At 53.0% G+C, this 17,731-nt stretch overlaps 2 protein-coding genes across 2 annotated transcripts; both read left to right on the top strand.

The window, feature by feature from the left end:
• The first annotated feature begins 1,503 nt into the window (after positions 1-1,503).
• Hmx3 (H6 family homeobox 3) lies at positions 1,504-3,504 on the top strand. The gene is made up of 2 exons (XM_028871934.2): positions 1,504-1,908; positions 2,505-3,504. The coding sequence occupies exons 1-2, from the start codon at positions 1,509-1,511 to the stop codon at positions 3,173-3,175; spliced, it is 1,071 nt and encodes a 356-aa protein (XP_028727767.1). The 5' UTR covers positions 1,504-1,508; the 3' UTR covers positions 3,176-3,504.
• Positions 3,505-7,420: 3,916 nt separating this feature from the next.
• On the top strand, positions 7,421-15,265 carry Hmx2 (H6 family homeobox 2). The gene is made up of 3 exons (XM_028871938.2): positions 7,421-7,542; positions 13,013-13,281; positions 14,131-15,265. Exons 2-3 carry the CDS (start codon positions 13,014-13,016, stop codon positions 14,682-14,684), a joined length of 822 nt encoding a protein of 273 aa, XP_028727771.1. The 5' UTR covers positions 7,421-7,542; position 13,013; the 3' UTR covers positions 14,685-15,265.
• The last annotated feature ends 2,466 nt before the right edge of the window (positions 15,266-17,731 follow it).

Genomic DNA, 17,731 nt, shown 5'->3' with positions numbered 1-17,731 from the left:
GCTCGACTCAGGGAGCTGTTAAGGCGGATGGAGTCCAGCTATTCCTCAGAGGCCCGCCTTGGTTCTCCAGGGATTTGGAGGCCCTTGGGACACGCTGCAGGTGTCGCTGCCACAGTCACAACCGAGAAAGGTACTCCGCTGCGCCTTTGATTCTCGGAGCCTGTATTAAAGCTCCTAAACGCCACCCGGAAACTTCTTGGGGAAGTGCTGTCTTCGGACGGCAGGTTTGGAGTCCGTCCTTGAGCCGTGGACAGGGTCATACAGAAGAGAGTGGTGTCCTTCGGAGTGCAGCCGTCGGTGCGGGAAATCGCTACCCCGACAGTCTCACAAGGGGGAAGCGCGGGCGTAGGAGGGTCCTGCGCTCTCAAGAGAGAGCCGAGTTGCTTGTTCACTCCTACTCCCGGGCGATTCAGATTGACTCCTGGGTTCTCAGGGCCAAAGGTCAAGGCTACGCGGATTCCAGAGCCCGCAGACACAAGAACTCTCTTCCTTTCCGCTAGACGGTGGGTGGGGAACCCTAATTCCCTCTTCTTGCCCTCGCCCTGCTTAGCAGGTTTTGGGGAAAGAGAGAACTGAGTTTGTCCCGGGCCCAAGTGGCGCCCTACTTCCTGGGCCCGCACCACCAAGGCTTTCCAGTCGCATGGGGACAGCTGGCCCCTGCCTTGCCGGGAGGGGTGGGAGAGCAGCGGCTGCTAGCCGAGCGCGTGTAACCCCGAGGTGACTCGGGCCAGGCAGGCTTGCCCCTCCCCCTTCCGCGGGACGGCTGCGGGAGCTGAGCCGCAGGGGGTAGAGGGAGGTGCTGGCTCCAGACTCCCGTAGGTCGCTGTGCTCCGGCCGGCCGGGGGCGTCTCCTTCTCGGGGTCCCCCGTGCGCCTCCCGCTTTGGTGGGAGCTCTCCGAGTGCCTCTTTAGCGAGAGCCAATATCCTTTTGTGCTAATAGGTTTGTCCTCATTTGCTGCCTAATTGGACTATATAAAGCCAATAACAGGCGGGCTCTCATAGCCCGAAGCCAAAGCGCCAAAATCCGAGGGAAGGCGAGGAGGGGGGCGGTGGCAGAGGCGGCTGCGGGGCCCGGGCTCGGCTGCGCCTTGGCCGGCCTAATCCCATTTGCCATTGTACGCGCCCAATCGCCGTATACTCCCCGCATTTAACTTGGATGACATTTTGATTTCATCATTAGCATCCGGCGCCGGATTGACGCATCCCAAGCCCGGGACCGCTCTCGCAGCCTCCTCCCGGGGAGCCGCAGCTTCTACCCGGCCCCCTAGCTCCCTCGGCGCAGAGGCAGGTCCGCTCCCCGCCCCTCTGGACCCCTCCCCCATGCGATCCCGCCCCGGCCCGGTCCCCACCCCGCCCTCCCGCAGCTCGATTCGCGCCCGGGGCGGCCCCCGACTTTGAGCCCCATAGTTGAGTTCCGTTTATGGTCTGATTTCCGGCCCCTAGCCTGCTCGCCCCGCCGCCCGCCTGTCCCGCTCCCTCCCTCCGTGGGACCCGGAGGACTGGGGACCATGCCGGAGCCCGGGCCGGACGCCTCGGGCACTGCCAGCGCGCCACCCCCGCAGCCGCCACCCCAGCCTCCCGCGCCCAAGGAATCCCCGTTCTCCATCAGGAACCTGCTCAACGGAGACCACCACCGGCCGCCCCCGAAACCTCAGCCGCCCCCACGAACGCTCTTCGCGCCAGCCTCGGCCGCCGCCGCCGCGGCCGCCGCTGCCGCCGCCGCAGCCAAGGGTGCCCTGGAGGGTGCCGCGGGCTTTGCGCTTTCGCAGGTGGGCGACCTGGCTTTCCCCCGCTTTGAGATCCCAGCGCAGAGGTTTGCCTTGCCCGCGCACTACCTGGAGCGCTCCCCGGCCTGGTGGTACCCCTACACCCTGACCCCCGCCGGCGGCCACCTCCCGCGACCAGAAGGTACCGACCTCTCTTTGAACTTTCGCTCTCTCTCCTCCTTCCCTACCGGCTAGTCCTATCCCCGCCCCGGGCTGGTCACTACTGTTTTGGGATGCCCTGACACCTGCAAACCCGAGTTATGGTCAACTTCCCCCAGCCTCTAGCCCTCATCTTTCGTGTGCGCTTGGTTATGAGGCCCGGGATTCCAATCCCACTTGCTGAGAAAAGAGGGAGAGTTGGAGGCCCTGGCGCTGCGCTTCCCGGGAAAAGTGGCCTCCAGCAGGAATGGGTGGCTTGGGATGGCCTGGGTAGGGGACTAGGCCTGGAAGGCAAGGACGGACCCTAACTATGGATAATTTTTCCGTTGGCCCCTGGCACGGGAGACGTGGGATAAAAGGAGCGGCCTTGCTGCCATCATCGGCTCGCTGGTGCTTTGGGAGGCAGGGGAGTCCTAGGTCTTGGCGCCCCCAGGGCAGCCCAGCGGGGACAGAGGAAGACCTCGGGAAAGCTGAGGCCCGAAGGCCAATTGTGGATTGCGCCTGCTGCCCCCAGACTCCCTCCTCTCTCAAGATTGTGTGGCTGTGCTTGAGTGTGCGTCTGTTTGTCTGTCTCCGCAGCCTCCGAGAAGGCCCTCCTGCGAGACTCCTCCCCTGCGTCCGGCACCGACCGTGACTCCCCAGAGCCTCTGCTCAAGGCTGACCCCGACCACAAGGAGCTGGACTCCAAGAGCCCGGACGAGATCATTCTGGAAGAGAGCGACTCAGAGGAAGCCAAAAAAGAAGGCGAGGCCGTGTCTGGCACGGCAGGGACGACTGTAGGGGCGACTTCGGCGACTCCGGGCTCCGAGGACTGGAAGGCGGGAGCCGAGAGTCCCGAGAAGAAGCCCGCGTGCCGCAAGAAGAAGACGCGCACCGTCTTTTCCCGCAGCCAGGTCTTCCAGCTCGAATCCACCTTCGACATGAAACGTTATCTGAGCAGCTCGGAGCGTGCTGGCCTGGCCGCGTCGCTTCACCTCACCGAGACGCAGGTCAAGATCTGGTTCCAGAATCGTCGCAACAAGTGGAAGCGACAGCTGGCGGCCGAGCTGGAGGCTGCCAACCTGAGCCACGCCGCAGCGCAGCGCATCGTGCGTGTGCCCATCCTTTACCACGAGAACTCTGCCGCCGAGGGGGCAGCGGCGGCCGCGGGGGCTCCGGTGCCGGTCAGCCAGCCGCTGCTCACCTTCCCTCACCCAGTCTACTACTCGCACCCAGTGGTGTCGTCCGTGCCGCTGCTACGGCCGGTGTGAGACCGGAGAGGGGAGAGGGAGTGAGCTACCTTTCCGGGACCCCGGAGGAGACTGGGCTGGGCCAAGGGCGCGGAGGTATGGCCAGCGGCCTTGGGAACCGGGCTTGGGCTCACTGCCTTGCCTCCCACCCCCCAATAGCATTTTGTAAGTATTTGCAATGCATTTTCGTGCAATTCATTCCTATGAATTTGAGGCGCTTCTCCTCTTATTTTTGGTTCTGCTTACCATTGAGAGAAAACGGGGTGGGAGGGCGACGAAATTCCCAGGTCAAACTTCCAACTGCAAGTTTTTTGATAAATGTGCAGCCCTCCACTTAAATTTCCGTTGCGCTGTGGCTTTTTTTTTTTTTTTTTTTTTTTTTTTTTTTTTTTTTTTTTTTTTTTGAGGGCGAGTATTTTTACAGAAGGAAAATAAGCACGGAACCCAACTTCCTTTAGTTTATTCATTTCCTATAGAACTGTCTTCAAAATCTGGAGAGAGAATGCATAGTTTGAATTCATATTTATTTCTGGATATCTGGGTGTGGTTCTTCTTTTCCCACCCCCAATCAGTTATACCATACACACACACCCCGGTTTTTCAAAATCTAAGTAACCTCTGGTGGGATCCCTACTCGGCCGGTCGATCTGCGGCAGTTAACGTCATTCGTCTGAGTTCGTAACTTAAGAATTCTCTAACCAAACGTTTAAAGGGAAAAGACAAAAGCCCCCAATTAGACCTTTAAAAATTGGAACAGCCTCACATCTGGCTGGGTTCCAGTGCTCTTATTTATCACTAGCATTTATTTAGTGGTATGTCACTGGCCCGAAAATTGTTTCTTAACATCACTATGACTACTGTGTTACCTGCTTGAGAAATTGGTTTCCTTTTTTTTTTTTTTTTTGTAGGAAAAAAAATACATTTTATCCTCTCCCATTTTTATCCTCTCCCATTTTTTACTTTGCCGCAACTATTGTGCTTTGACCTGTGCAATATTGTACAAAATCTCCCAGGAGCCCTGTCCCTTCCTCTGTGGGGATCAAGACCACCATGCCCCAGCATAATCATTAATGTAGAGGGAAGATTCATCAGGGGAGAGCGGGGAGGAAAGAGCAAGCTAGGGTGGTAATGTTCCGAGGAGTAAGCCAGGCAGAGTGGAGCGCTTTAAGTGAAGGACAATCAACGTAGGAGAATCTTAACTTATTTGATAAATGTACAGTTTTCTTGTAAACTTCGCCCTCAACTGCACAGGGCCTCTTGCTCTGTTTTCCTGTTGGCTACACCTGTTGTTCCGTCGTTCCTGAGTAGCCTGTTTCCCCTTCCCTCCCTGTCCTCTGCTAGAGTTCCCTCCCTTTTTAAGAAAACAAAACAAAACAAAAAAAACTCCACAAAATATTGTTACACTTAATGTTGTTGTGGAATCGAATTAATTAAAAAGAAAAAATAAGCCTTTCATGTTGTCAGAGTGTGTAACTTTGGATGGTTTCCTTTCTCCCTCAGAGCAGGTGTCCAGGGAATCTCCTCTTGCCCCAGTCTCTGACTGCCTCTGTGCTCTCTAAGCCTGACCTGGACTCACGCCCCTAGAATCTAGCCGGCAGAGGAGACAGAGGCGGCTTTGTTCAGGACCAAGGGCGCTCTTTCCTCTGTATCTTCTACTGCTAGAAAGGCCCTCGTCAGCAAGGAAGATTGAGGGATGCGAAGGGTATAAAGACCTAGATTTATCTAGTTTGCGAAACTGAGCAAAACGACAGCCTGAAGCTTAAAGACAGATGGTGGTTCGCAAAGAAAAGCTGAAGCTTGTCTTCTTTCCCCAAGCCAGGGTTCCTTCCAGAGCTTCTGGGCCAAGCATCCCTAGAACGCCTGGATGAGAGTGGTGGCTGCAGTTGTCCCCAGGGGTGTTGGAGGGAAGAAGGGAGCACAAAGCTTGGAAGTTCAGCTGAGTCTGGAGGTAGATCATTAAATCTAGCAGTCCTTGGGATGGAGAAGGGGCTACAACTTCTAGAACTGGAAGGTTTCAGCTGAGCTGGGAGAATTTCAGATATTCAGTGCAGAAGGCGTGGGGGATGTGCCACTGGTTGAGGGAGGGAGGCATGATTGCAGTTGACTGTAACCGTGCTGACCAGGCTTTCTGTGTCCATCAGTGCCCAAAGCTGCCTCCAGGGTAGCCTGTCTGGCCCCACCTGTCCTGGCCAATGCTTGGATGTCTGTGCTTTTCCTCGGGCCACTGCACTCTTGGTCCTCAGCACCGGAGGCAAGGCATTCCAAGACCCCTTAGAAGAACTGTCTGCCAGGGAAGTAGATATTCATGTGCCCCTTGCCAACTCAGCATGGCCGCCTGCCTTCAAGTTCTGTGGTGTGTGTGTGTGTGTGTGTGTGTGTGTGTGTGTGTCCTGATCACATTCCTGGCTGTGTCCCTTTGGAGCTGGGGAGCCAGAAGTGGGGGGGCTGAGGAGCAGCAAGGCAGAGAAGATTTCAGCCAGCCTGGCTACAAGCAGGGACACAACCACTGGGGAGCGCCTGTCTGCGATCTCTCTTCTTACTGTGTTGCCAAGCTCCTTCAACTCAATCGACACAATTGATTCCACAGTGGCTGAAACTCGGCTATCGGTTTCTGTTGATGGAAAACTGGCCCCAAATAAACCAGCGCGTGTATTTGTGGCAAAATTTTAGCCTAGACCCCAGTGAAGATAGATCTGCCTTTATTTTCCTCTGGTTTGGAATAAAAACGAGGGCATGTGTCGTAAATGAAAAATAAACAGAATATCGGGGTCAAAATATGGTGTTCCTTGTGTTACCTGCAAACAGAGTGATGCCTTTTACTGTTGGCAATACGAACTGCGGGACAGGCCGGTAACAGCTCATTAAAAATAATGTTGCAATAGCAAACATGTCCTCAGATTTTACAGCCAGAGCATGATGTTATCAAATGCCAAGAAAATACTTCTTTATTTGTTTGGATTCTAGAAAACGGTTCTTGACTGACCCAGTCCTTTGAAAGTCAAGACATAACTGGTTTTCCACAAGCACAGTTTATCCTTCGTCCGATCCCTGTGGCCTCGCTTTTCCTCCTGCATGGGAGTTTTGCTGCCCTGGGCTGGTAGTTCTCACCCCCCAGAGCCACAGTGTAGTCCTGGAGGAGGAGGGTGGTGTTCACATTACCGTCCAGCTCAGTGGGGTCCTGCTGGTATTCTCAGTGTTCATGGAGGGAGGCTATGACATTATGGAATACTGAAGCTTTTCTGACTGGGGGCACAGTGGGTCTTTCTGAGACCTTCCTGTCAGAAGGAACCCAGTACAGGACTGCAGAGCTGGTTTCTCTCTTATCCTCTGCCCATCTCCGGCTGCTTCTGCGAGGACTCCCAGGAGCTTCAAGAACTAATCACTAAAGAAGATTTTGGGGGGGAGTTTATGAGGCCTCCTGAAATTCCTCTGGATAATCTGTAGGGGAGGTCAGGGCAGCCAGGGTCCCCGTGCCAGGGTGCTGAGTGGACACCCCTCATTTTAGCCTTTTATCACCTTCAGGTTGTGGAACCTAGCTTTCTCTCGGTCTACTCACACTTCTGAGCTTGATCTTTATACCAGTCAATGCTCTGGTCAATGAAAATGATCTCACCACATTCCACAGTGGCCACCAATAGATAAATGAGTGCAAACGACACAGAATACACTCACTTGACACACCACACATGACGCCTCTCCTTTATATTTCTCTGCCAATACAAGTAGCCCAAGATTTCTAACACACCCAAGCACAAAAAAAAAAAAAAAAAAAAAAAAAAAAATTTAAGCACCACTCTGATAGCTCAGGCATACGGACAGTCATGAACTTGGTTCAAAGTGACCCTGGGTGACTGGTCCTCTCGATGGTCCCTGGTTAGGGTGAGCTAAGAACAGATGGCATGGGTGAGCAGGAAGCAGGGTGTTTATGCTCCCCCCTCAGTTCTCCCCACTGAAAAATTCCTGAGCGCCAGGTCGATCCTGGAGTTCTGTCACAGGCCACCTGGTCAAAGTAGCCTAACCAAACCACCACCTGGTGGCCAGGGACCCTCATCCTCCTATGTGCCAATACTATAGGAGTCTCCAACAGTGCGCTGAGTACCTCTGACTGCCTTCAGGCCCTGGGAGAGCTCCGAGCCAGCCTTCGAACTGTTTCTGTTGGCAACACAGATGTATTTCTTTTATTTGGTAGTAAATAGAGTGGATGTGTGTACATCAAACAACAGCAAGACATATAAACTGGACCCCTGCCCCTGGCGCTCATTTCTAAGGGGGAGCTGTTCCCTCGGCAGGTCAGAGTCAGAGACCACAAGGGGCAGGCGAGCCCCAGAGCGCCCACCTCCCCTTGCCTGGGAAATTGGAAGTGGAGCTGGGGAGAAGGAGGTGAAAAGGTGGGTGAGCTTTATCTCCTTTCCAAGGGCATCCAGCACTGGGCAACTGAGGAGCGAAGGTTGATCCCTGGGTCTCTAGGGCTGCTCAATCTGGGTGCTTCTTCTGGTGCTCTGGGAGATCTAGCACCCAACTATGGTGGCAACACCCCTGCTTCCATCTCTCTGAGCCCATCGGATACCTGAACTTCCTTTGGGAGTCCTTATGGGGGCTTCTCTAGCCTTTAGTGGATGGGCCCTGGACCCCCTCAAAGACCCCATTTTAGTACTCTTCTAGCAGCCCAGTGACCATCCCCTTTAGTGGCCCGAACCTAAACACTGCAAAGTGACTAGGAAACTGAGCCCTGGTACCAAGGGTGCTCAGACCGGCAGAAATCCCTGGTAGTCCCCAGGTAGAACCAGGGGACTATGCCCACATAGGCACTTTACTGTGACCTTAAAGGAGCCTCTGCCTAGCCCCTCCTCTTTGCCTCCTGCTCGCTCTCTGCCCATCACTGGGCAGCATTTACAGGCCCTCCCTGACATTAGAGTGTCAGCCCCCCATTGCACTAGCATGTGCACATCTGAAAGCCTGGAAGGTACACATTTGAATGCACACCCAGCCTCTTCCTGTGTAGAGCAGATGATGTTGACCTTTTGACATCAGATGGGGGAGGGTGAGAGATAACTATGTTGTAAGTACCAGGGAATCTCTGCCTAGTGCCTCCTGCTGGGATCTAGGACTGAGATTTGAGTTCCACTCAATGCCCCTCTCTTGTGAAAGTGTCCTGAAGGATAACTGGTGTGGGAAGAGCCCTTGAGGTGGAGTCCCAGCCTACAACCTTAGTCCCAAGTGGGTCTATTGATCTGCATGAGACTCCTCCTCACTCTCCCGCCCCCGACTTGCAACTTCAAGCCTTCAGGAAGGTGGTGCTCACTGGGTTGTGCCAGGCTACTGCTCCAAGGAGATGAGTCCCTGGGTGAAACTGTGCAAAGTTTGGGGCGCTGATGTTGCAAAAGAGTCCTTTCTGGTATCAGTGCCCGGAAAAAGGCGTAGCAGGAGAAAGGAGGGTGGAGGAGAAGAGCGGTTCCCATCACCGAGTCAGGAGCAGTGAGGTGAGGTGGAGTCACCTGGTGTCCCCCCCCCCCCCCCGTGCTAATGTCTTAAATATAAAGGATCCCCTCTTGAGTTCCTTCACCATCCCCTCCCCCCTTGGTGATGGAGAGCAAGCATCAGATTTTCATCCAAGTTCTATTAAGTGAAACATAGGTTGCAGGGCACCCTTTGATTGAAACAGTTTAAATTTTAATTGTGTTTTTAATTTGACATATAGTTGCAGAAAGGAATGACACCCCGTCGCCAAGGGGCGGTCGATTTTCTTAATTTCTCCCAGAGGAATTGATGAGTCTATCAGGCTACTAGATTGGAAACCCATTAAAGCTCTCTGGTTAGGCTTCTAATTGGAACTTGATGGATGTGGGAGGGGGGGTGTCGGGACTAGGCTATGCTGATCCAATCTTCATGACTTTCTGTTTTCCAATAAATTACACAATTCATTTTCCAGCCGCAGATTACATAAATTGTACACCTCTGGGGCTCTCTTTTTCAAGTTGGGAGCCCTTTTCCCCAAAAGCCTATTGTGAGATGTCATTTGCACCAAAGAACGAACAGCAGAGGCCCTTGAATGAAAATCGAAACATAATCAACGTTTATACTTAGAAAATTTATTGAGATCATTTTCTCTGGTATTTCCTTATTTTAAAGTTTGGACGCGCCATATATCATAATCCACTCGTGGAAAAGGGCGGGGGGGGGAGAGACTGTGTTTAATATTTATCGAAGCTTGATTCCAAGATCAAACTTGTTTATGGCTTCATCTGTCATTGCAGAGGGAACCTTCTTCCACCATTACCAGGCTCAGCCAGCCTATTTCCCAACTGCCGCAGAGCAGGGAGGATCAATTTTTATTAGGCTCCTCCGCAAGTTTGCTCTGGGCCGCTTTAATATTGAGCAGCCACATAATCTCAGGGCCTAAACTTTAAGCGTTCTTTCAGTCTGGGAAAGTTTATCATTCCTTGGAACCGGGTTTATGCCTTATTCCTATAGGGAGGTGAGGCAGGCCCCTGAAGATTCTGAGGCGCACCTCCCTAAGGTGTCCATTAAACAGAGACATAGGGAGGGGAGGAACTATCTGCAGACTCGAAGGGTGGGGCCGGTGGGGGGGGTACTAGGCTGAAGGATTGCTTAACTTGGTTGAGAGACCTATAGCGAAGGGTTCCAGGGAGTGAGTGGGCTTCACAGCAGTGTGGCACTCAGAAGGCTTCTGGCCTTTATCTGCGCTCAGGGTGAAGCCTAAGACACTCCCAGAAGCCTGAAAGAGGTGGTGGTGTACAAAAGATGTTTCTATTGCAGTGTTTCTAGTTGCCCCCTGTGACTGAGTAGTACTTGAGAGTCACAGGTGACCAGCCAGTGGAAGAAGGCCTTGAGGTGTCTTGTACCCACCCACCCCCATTTACTTAACTAGCTTAGCGTATACTCTGTGTGTGTGAGAGCGTGTGTGCACCTCTCTCTCTCTCTCTCTCTCTCTCTCTCTCTCACACACACACACACACACACACACACACAGAGAGAGAGAGAGAGAGAGAGAGAGAGAGAGAGAGAGAGAGAGAGAGAGAGAGAGATTTGCTGAATCGATGTGTGGGGGTGAAAAGGTGTTTAGATAAGGGGGTGTACATGTGGCTTAAACGCTGGCCTGGGCTTGGAGAAAGCAGTCCACCGTGGACAACACTCTCGGTTACAATAGTTCCTTTGACTTTCCAAATCCGCCTGACAGAAAGTTTGGTCATGAGATTTCAGAGTTTTCTGGTTTAGGGGTCTTGGACTTGCTTCCTTAAAAATGTGCCCTGTTGGTCTTTAGTCCCTGCCATGAAAGAAATCAGCTCTCCTGGTGCTTGACCTCATACCTCCTTGGCCCTCGGCTCTCTGGAGATTGCTTCCTTTCTTATAGCTCTTCTCCAAGATGATTGCCAATGCCTGCTTCTCTCTTTGACCCTCTTCCAAGAGCACAGTGCTGGCAATGAAACAACCCTGAGCATCCATCTTGTTTCCAACGAGCCTCAGTTTCCACATCTGTACAGTGGTGGCAAAGATCCGAATCACATTTGCTGTGCAGATGAAAATGAAGTACTATGAGTAGCTTCCAACACGCCCATAGCACCAGATACTTTCTAGCTCAGAAAGGTTCAACTAACTCTAGCTCCTCCACTTTGCGACCCCACCCCTACCCCCATGCGTATAGCTGGCACTGACCCTCAAGTTGGCCATACACTCCTCTTGTAGTATTGATTTGCCTCTAGCCTGACGATATCGCCCAGATGAGCGCGCTTTTGAGAAGCCAAGGGTTAGTGAATGAGTTGGACAAGTCTTCCTGAAATCCTTCTCTCTACCTCCGCGGGAGCGCGCTGGCTCCGATGTGATGAGGCCCGGGAGCTTGTGCCATGGCCGCGCAGAGCAGGACGCACAAATTGTATTTCAGCGCCGGGTCCTTCCGGGTTAATGAGCTGACACCATGATTAAAGCTGACCATTTGTAATGTGTCTCGACCCTGCCGCAGAGCCCTGAAGAGGTTAATGCGGTGACGGAGGCCGGCACCTGCCCCTCGCCAGCCTCCCGGGCCTGGGCGCACAGCCTCCTGGCCCTCCGCTCCCTCCCCTGCCCCTGTCCCGGCTGCGCCACCGACCCCTAATCAATTAGCCCATTAACGAGCCCTTTGAGGAGTTAAGTAGGGAGAGTTCTGCCACGGGCAGGGCCGCAGTCGGTAACTCACCGAGGCTAATGATATTATAAGCGCTTTACTCAATAACCCGGGAGCGGTGCAGGCGAGGAACTGCACCGTCACGGTGCAGTCTGGACATTTGTGGGGACCGAATCCATAGTCTCTCTTCACTGGCGTGTCTAAGGAACAGGGTTCCCCAGACGTCAAGGCTGCAGCCACAGAGGGTGGGTTTGGCTGGGCGCCTTGGGTCTCCCTCCTTTCCATAATGCTTGGGTAGATAACTGTCGCCTCAAAACAAATCCTTTAGCTTGCTCTGGGATGACTCTAGATCAGGTAACAGGTGCTCTAGGGATTAAACAAGCAAGAGCCTAGGCTCAGAGGGAGGCCAAGAGAAGGAAGGAGAGAATCAGGTTTTACTGAGTTCCACCTTGATTTCTGAAGGGAAAGTAACACATCCAACGATTTTAGGAATGGGGAAAATGAGTCTTGGAAACTCTACACATCTTGCTCCAAGACATCCTGCTCATGTTTGACTGGATTCTGCCCAATTCTAAAAAGGCCCCACAGCTATCTACTCCTCTTCCCCTAGAAACAATGTAGCAATTTTGAGACCCCCAATTTATTTAAAAAAAAGAAGGAGAAGAGGAAAAAAAGAAAAGAAAGAAAAAAGTTTAGTTGTGGCATCGGAAGGCAAGCTGTGTGGTATTCCGTCAAGGTTTAGGAAATAACTATGCTGCATTCCGAGGGCGTATAGGTTTCTGTGCATTTCCGCCACTAGCTGACACATCTCCACATAGAGAAAGGGGGGCGGGCGACACTACCGAGTTTGCCAGAGGGCAGAGATGTTTCTCTTGGGACCAGCCTTGTTCAAGTCAGTACAATGTAAATGATGGTGCTGGAATGTGAACTGGGACCTCAGAAGATCTAGGTCCGTTTCCAAAATTCTGTGGCCCCTTTAGCCAGTGGGATCTGCAGATGGAGAACTGTAGAAGTTCTTTGCTCCCGTGTTTCCCAGCCACTACCCAGAGAAGGGCATCTCTCTGAGCCCCATACTGTTAATCTTCCCTACCCTAACGCGGCAGGAGACTCGTAGCTCGTTGCCTGTTTCTCCTAGGCTGGAAGGGGTTGAGGGCTCGGGAGGTTGGCAGCAGTCTATAGGGAGCATCTCGGGTGCGAGAGAGCCCCACCAAAACCCCACGCTGTCCCGGCCTCTGGAGTCCGAGTTAGGGTGAGATCAGGAATCCAGTTTTGCAATCTAAGCTGCCTTTGGCCCCAGACGCCCCGGGCTGGACAGACCCAGAGAGCGTCCGGTACTAGGAGTGCTCCGGGCGTTCCCCGGTGCTGCGTGCTCGGCTCCAGCTTTTTAAAAAATTCCGGGGCCGCTCGGCGGCGCTGCGATTGGCCGCGGTCGAGTAACCTCTATGCAAATGAGGCCGCGCAGCCTCCGCGTCGCCCGAGACCCGTGGAGTTGGCAAGCAAGGAAGGGACATTGGCACCGGGGCTGGGCGGGCTCACCCAGAGCCGGGCCGGCAGGGACCCGCGCGCAGCGGTCCGGTGCCTGCGCGTCCTGGCGCAGAAGGGACGCCTCACCAGCCTCGTCGCCCCCTCCCCCTGTCTTCCCTCCCGCCCCTCCCCCTCGCCTGCTTGCCCGCGCCACCTTCCACCCAGACCCGCTCTAAAGGGAGTTCTTGGTTTCCTCCGATTTCTTATGAACCCAGGATGGGCAGCAAGGAAGATGTGGGGAAGGGATGTCCGGCGGCCGGCGGCGTCTCCAGCTTCACCATCCAGTCCATCCTGGGCGGGGGCCCTTCCGAGGCACCGCGGGAGTCAGCCGGGTGGCCAGCCAGGAAACGCAGCCTGTCTGTGTCCTCGGAGGAGGAGGAGCTGGACGAAGGCTGGAAAGCGCCGGCTTGCTTCTGCCCAGATCCGCACGGCCCCAAGGAGCCAAGCCCTAAGCACCATCCCCCCATCCCTTTCCCTTGCTTGGGTAAGGATCGCACGTCGGGAGTCTGGCCCGGAGTGTGCCTGAGCTTACGCGGTGTGCGCGTGTGGGAGGCTCAGGAGCAGGGCATCCTCTGGCCACAGCGGGGCCGCTGGGGGTCCAGGCCAAGCGGAGAAGGACTACGCACCAGTGGTGCCTTCTCACAAGGGCCGGCGCTGGGGAGATGTAGAAAAACATCTCAGGGGAAAACTGTGTTGGAAGGAGGGTGAACCGGAGTGGGCCAGGAACTCTTGCGGGCGGTACACTCGGTGCTGGCCAGAATCCTTTCGCACACGGGGTGTTTGCTTTCCTGCCTTGAGTTCTTCAGATCTGGTCTAGGTGTTCTGTCTGTCCTTCAGTCTCTTTGGGTCTTTCCTTCCTTTCGGTCTTTTCTCGATGTGATTAGTACTCTAAAATGATTGACAGTGGTGCTTTTCAGAGAGGCTTCCTCTTGACAACAGCTGACAGAGAGCCCAGGAGTTAGTCTTAAGCCTGACTTCCAAAGAAACGGCCTGCAAAATGATGCCAACTTTATGGCTCAGTTCTTATAAGGCAAAAACCAGCTTTTAAAAATGGCGTTAATGTCTCCACTCCAGACCTGTTACCACTCATACTTTTTTTTTTTATGAGAGTGGGAGCGGAGACCCTCAAACTCGGATTATATGGGACCCTCTCCTGTTGCTTTGAAAGGCCGATGTTCTGGACTTTGGGTGCTAACAGGACATGGCAGAAAAGAAAGGGGGTGGTAATAGGGGGCCAAGGACGCAGGCGTCGGCCAACCTCCTAGTCCGGGAAAGAGCTGAGTCTTCTAGGCACATCAACTCCTTGGTCATTTTGTTTGTGTTTACTCTCCAGGTACCCCCAAGGGCAGCGGAAGTGCAGGGCCTGCGGGCTCGGAGCGCGCGCCTTTCCTTTCTCCTTCTCACTCGGACTTTAAGGAAGAGAAAGAGAGGCTCTTGCCGGCGGGCTCGCCCTCTCCGGGCCCGGAACGGCCGCGGGACGGCGGTGCGGAGCGACAGGCCGGAGCGGCCAAGAAGAAGACGCGCACCGTCTTCTCCCGCAGCCAGGTGTACCAGCTCGAGTCCACCTTCGACATGAAACGCTACCTGAGCAGCTCGGAGCGCGCCTGCCTCGCCTCCAGCCTGCAGCTCACCGAGACCCAGGTTAAGACTTGGTTCCAGAACCGCCGCAACAAGTGGAAGCGGCAGCTCTCGGCCGAGCTGGAGGCGGCCAACATGGCACACGCGTCGGCGCAGACTCTCGTGGGCATGCCGCTGGTGTTTCGGGACAGCTCACTGCTGCGAGTGCCGGTGCCGCGCTCGCTCGCCTTCCCGGCGCCGCTCTACTACCCCAGCAGCAACCTCTCGGCCTTACCGCTCTACAACCTGTACAACAAGCTTGACTACTGAGCCGCTCGCCGGCTCCCGGGGCGTCCCAGGCCGCCTGCAGCCGCCTGCGTACCGGGGGCGCGGGCGGCGTCCTTCCCAGGGTTCCGGAGCAGAGCGTCGCGTGTTCAGAAATATTAAGAAATACACCATGTGTATTCGTTATGTCTTATTTATGGCCTCTTCTCTACTTTTTTTGTTTGTTTGTTTGTTTCGGGTATTTATCCGCATTCCTCAAGCCAGAACACCTGCTTTCTACACAAAAACCAAACCAATATGCGTTTGAAAACTCTTTTGAAAGGGGAGATTCTCGTGTGGTGGTGGGAAAGGGAGTTTGGGCTAGGTAGGTTTTGGCTGGTAGCAAGAAAATAAATCAGAAGAACACCAACAAAACCGGATACTCTTTCTCCCATATATACACCTGTATATATATGTGTGTGTATGTGTTGTGTGTGTGTATAAGAACACACGCTCAGCCAAGCCGAGCCCACTGGGGCCTTGGTCATTGAACTAATCACCTCTCTTCATTCCCTTCATCTTGAGGGGTGAAACGAGGAGAACACAGATCTGTAAATATTTTTAAAGAGAAAAAAATAAAACGTTTTAAACACGGTTGTTAACTTTGGAAGGATTAATTGTCCCGCGACACAATGCACAGAGTAGTTTCTGGATTTTTAGTGCCAGAGCATGAAGATTCTCTACACCCTCCCAACTTTCCCCTCCCCGTACCCGCCCCCCCCAACCCTCCGCCACCAAGGTCCCGCTCTCTTTAGGGGAGGGTGGTGGGGTTGGGCTCCGAGGTGAAAGGTCGGGATATTGGGGCTGCCCAGGCAGCACGTGACTGGAGCTGCTTTCTGGAACAGCACAGTTCCCACGATCCAGGTGTGAGGGTTGGGGTGCACTACTCCAGGATGGAATCGAGATCCCGAGCCCTCACCGAGAAAGACAAAGGCGGAGAGGCAGGCCTGGCTGCTGACGGGGTTGCCTCTGGGAATAAGTCGGGCAAGAAGGTGAACATCTCCCTGGCGCTGGGATCGTTGTGAGCTAGACTGAATCTGGGCCCGCCATGAATGATCGAAGCCGAGCGGCGCGCTTGGCTTCTCCTTTGCAGAGTAAGACGCAGAATGTGAGAAAGCGTCCGCCTGGGGTCCAAAGCCCCACGCGACCCGCTTGCAGCCACGCACAGTTCTCCGGCTGGTGACAAAGTTTCATGTTCTGCACGGAGCGGCGGGCGGGGGGCGGGGGGGAGGACAGGGATTCTAAAGGCCACATTTCGATGGAGGGATTCATGGAGCAGGTGGTACAGGAGCTTCCCTACACTTTCTATAGTTGTTAAATATGCAGCGTGAGCGTCTAAATGGTGGGATCAGCGGCCAGCACGCAGCAGCTGATTCTGACTTGAACCCTGAGGTGCAGTGGAGGCGTCCACCGACTGAGGTGCCCTGACAACCTGCCTCCACGCAGGAGCTGGGGAGGCGCTGCACCCAGGGAGCAGCAGCGCCAGAATTATGCAAATCGCGGCCCGTTCTCTTTCTCTCCGTTTTGATAGCAGCCACCTGTTCCTTGTTAAACGTCAGAAATGGATGCAAGACCTTGGAGGAGGCCCCAGGTGGAGTTTCTAGGTCCGCCTGCCTGCCTCCCCTCGGTGGTTGACCCGGTGCAAGGAGCTAGGAATCGGCAGCGACAAGGCCTTATTTCTTTCTTCAGAAGAAAACGTTTGCCTGATTGACCTGTCTCTGCGCCAAGAGGAATCGAAATGACTTGCATTTTGTAGAAATACACAGAATGCAAATGTTTACATGATCTATACCACTCCGTGTAAAGTGCCTGGTCGAAGAGATTTGCTCTGATATTGCCCATTTTCTTCTTATCACATTACATTTGGTAAAACCCGCAACTACTCCACGGTGACGTCAGATGGATGCTACTCAAGAATGCACCTGCTAATACTAGGTTGGTTCACTTGCATTTATTTCATTTTAGCTGTGTTCGTGTCCACCAATATTTGTTGAGGCCCTAACACATGCTGAGAATCTGCACTAAATTTGGGGTGGTCAGAGAGAGAACATCAGTTCTCTTCTTATTTATTGAATGTGTGTATTTTATCTCACTAAAGTTGTCACGCTAATCTCTTTGCATTCTTTCCCTGACAGCATTCTTTGAACATTCTGCACAGAACACAACCAAATTACTTCAAAGGAACATCTTGTAAAAAGAATATTCCATTCAGATTATTTTGGTCTGCATTTTGGTAGATTACAATTTGCTGATGGACTTTACAGTATGGGTCACCATATTCTCTTTAGACTGGCGTTCTCTATAGGTAGTGACTTTCTCTAGTAACTGTCAGCACAAAATGCATTGAGTTTGCCCTTCATATTTTTGGGAATGACCATTTTCCCAGTTTCATATGTACATAGTTGACTTTCTTCAGTCACCCAGACATTAGCTGTGACAAGTGACCCAACACTGCAACTAGTTTCCAGGAGTTTTTCCAACAGGTGACTGAATATCACACACACGCTTTGCATTTGGGTTGTGAATGTTCAAGACTCTTCTGTTGCCAGATTTCCTATCTCAAGTCTATCAATTCATTTGAATAATCAGCAAAATAGTCCATCTCCTTTCAGGCTCTAAACTTGATTTAAAAGATTGACGTTTCTTAAAACTCAAATAGAGTTGGGCTGCAACAGCATGACCAGAGGGACCTGAATCATATACACACTAGATAATGAAATACGCTTAGATTTTATTAGCAGGTAATTTATGCTCAGAATCTGGAAACACTAATAGAATTAAATAAACAACTGGGAAAGAGACTCAAATAAGTCAAGAGGGAAAATTATTTTGCTAAAGTTAGAATGCAAAACAACTCACTGCATTTTTTTTTTTTTAAATTGAACTTGGCCATTGATTTGTTGAAAGAGAAGAGTGAGAGAGGACCAAACATTAGAACTATCTGAAGAGGGAAGAAGTCCAGAATATTTTAGCCATAATAATCATCTTCAGGGCAAGAGGAGAAAGGCTGTGTGTGTGTGTGTGTGTGTGTGTGTGTGTGTGTATGTGTGTGT

This window comes from Peromyscus leucopus, chromosome 1 (genome assembly GCF_004664715.2).
Source record: "Peromyscus leucopus breed LL Stock chromosome 1, UCI_PerLeu_2.1, whole genome shotgun sequence".
Classification (NCBI taxonomy): Eukaryota; Metazoa; Chordata; class Mammalia; order Rodentia; family Cricetidae; genus Peromyscus; species Peromyscus leucopus.
This window is presented reverse-complemented; position numbering and strand designations above follow the sequence as displayed.

What these genes read in the sequence shown, in the direction of transcription:
- Hmx3 (XM_028871934.2), top strand. Translation starts at nt 1,509, where the DNA reads ATGCCGGAGCCCGGGCCGGACGCCTCGGGCACTGCCAGCGCGCCACCC. An exon ending in CCACCTCCCGCGACCAGAAG is followed by an intron (nt 1,909 to 2,504) that starts GTACCGACCTCT and finishes CTGTCTCCGCAG; the next exon opens with CCTCCGAGAAGGCCCTCCTG.
- Hmx2 (XM_028871938.2), top strand. Translation starts at nt 13,014, where the DNA reads ATGGGCAGCAAGGAAGATGTGGGGAAGGGATGTCCGGCGGCCGGCGGC. An exon ending in CATCCCTTTCCCTTGCTTGG is followed by an intron (nt 13,282 to 14,130) that starts GTAAGGATCGCA and finishes TTTACTCTCCAG; the next exon opens with GTACCCCCAAGGGCAGCGGA.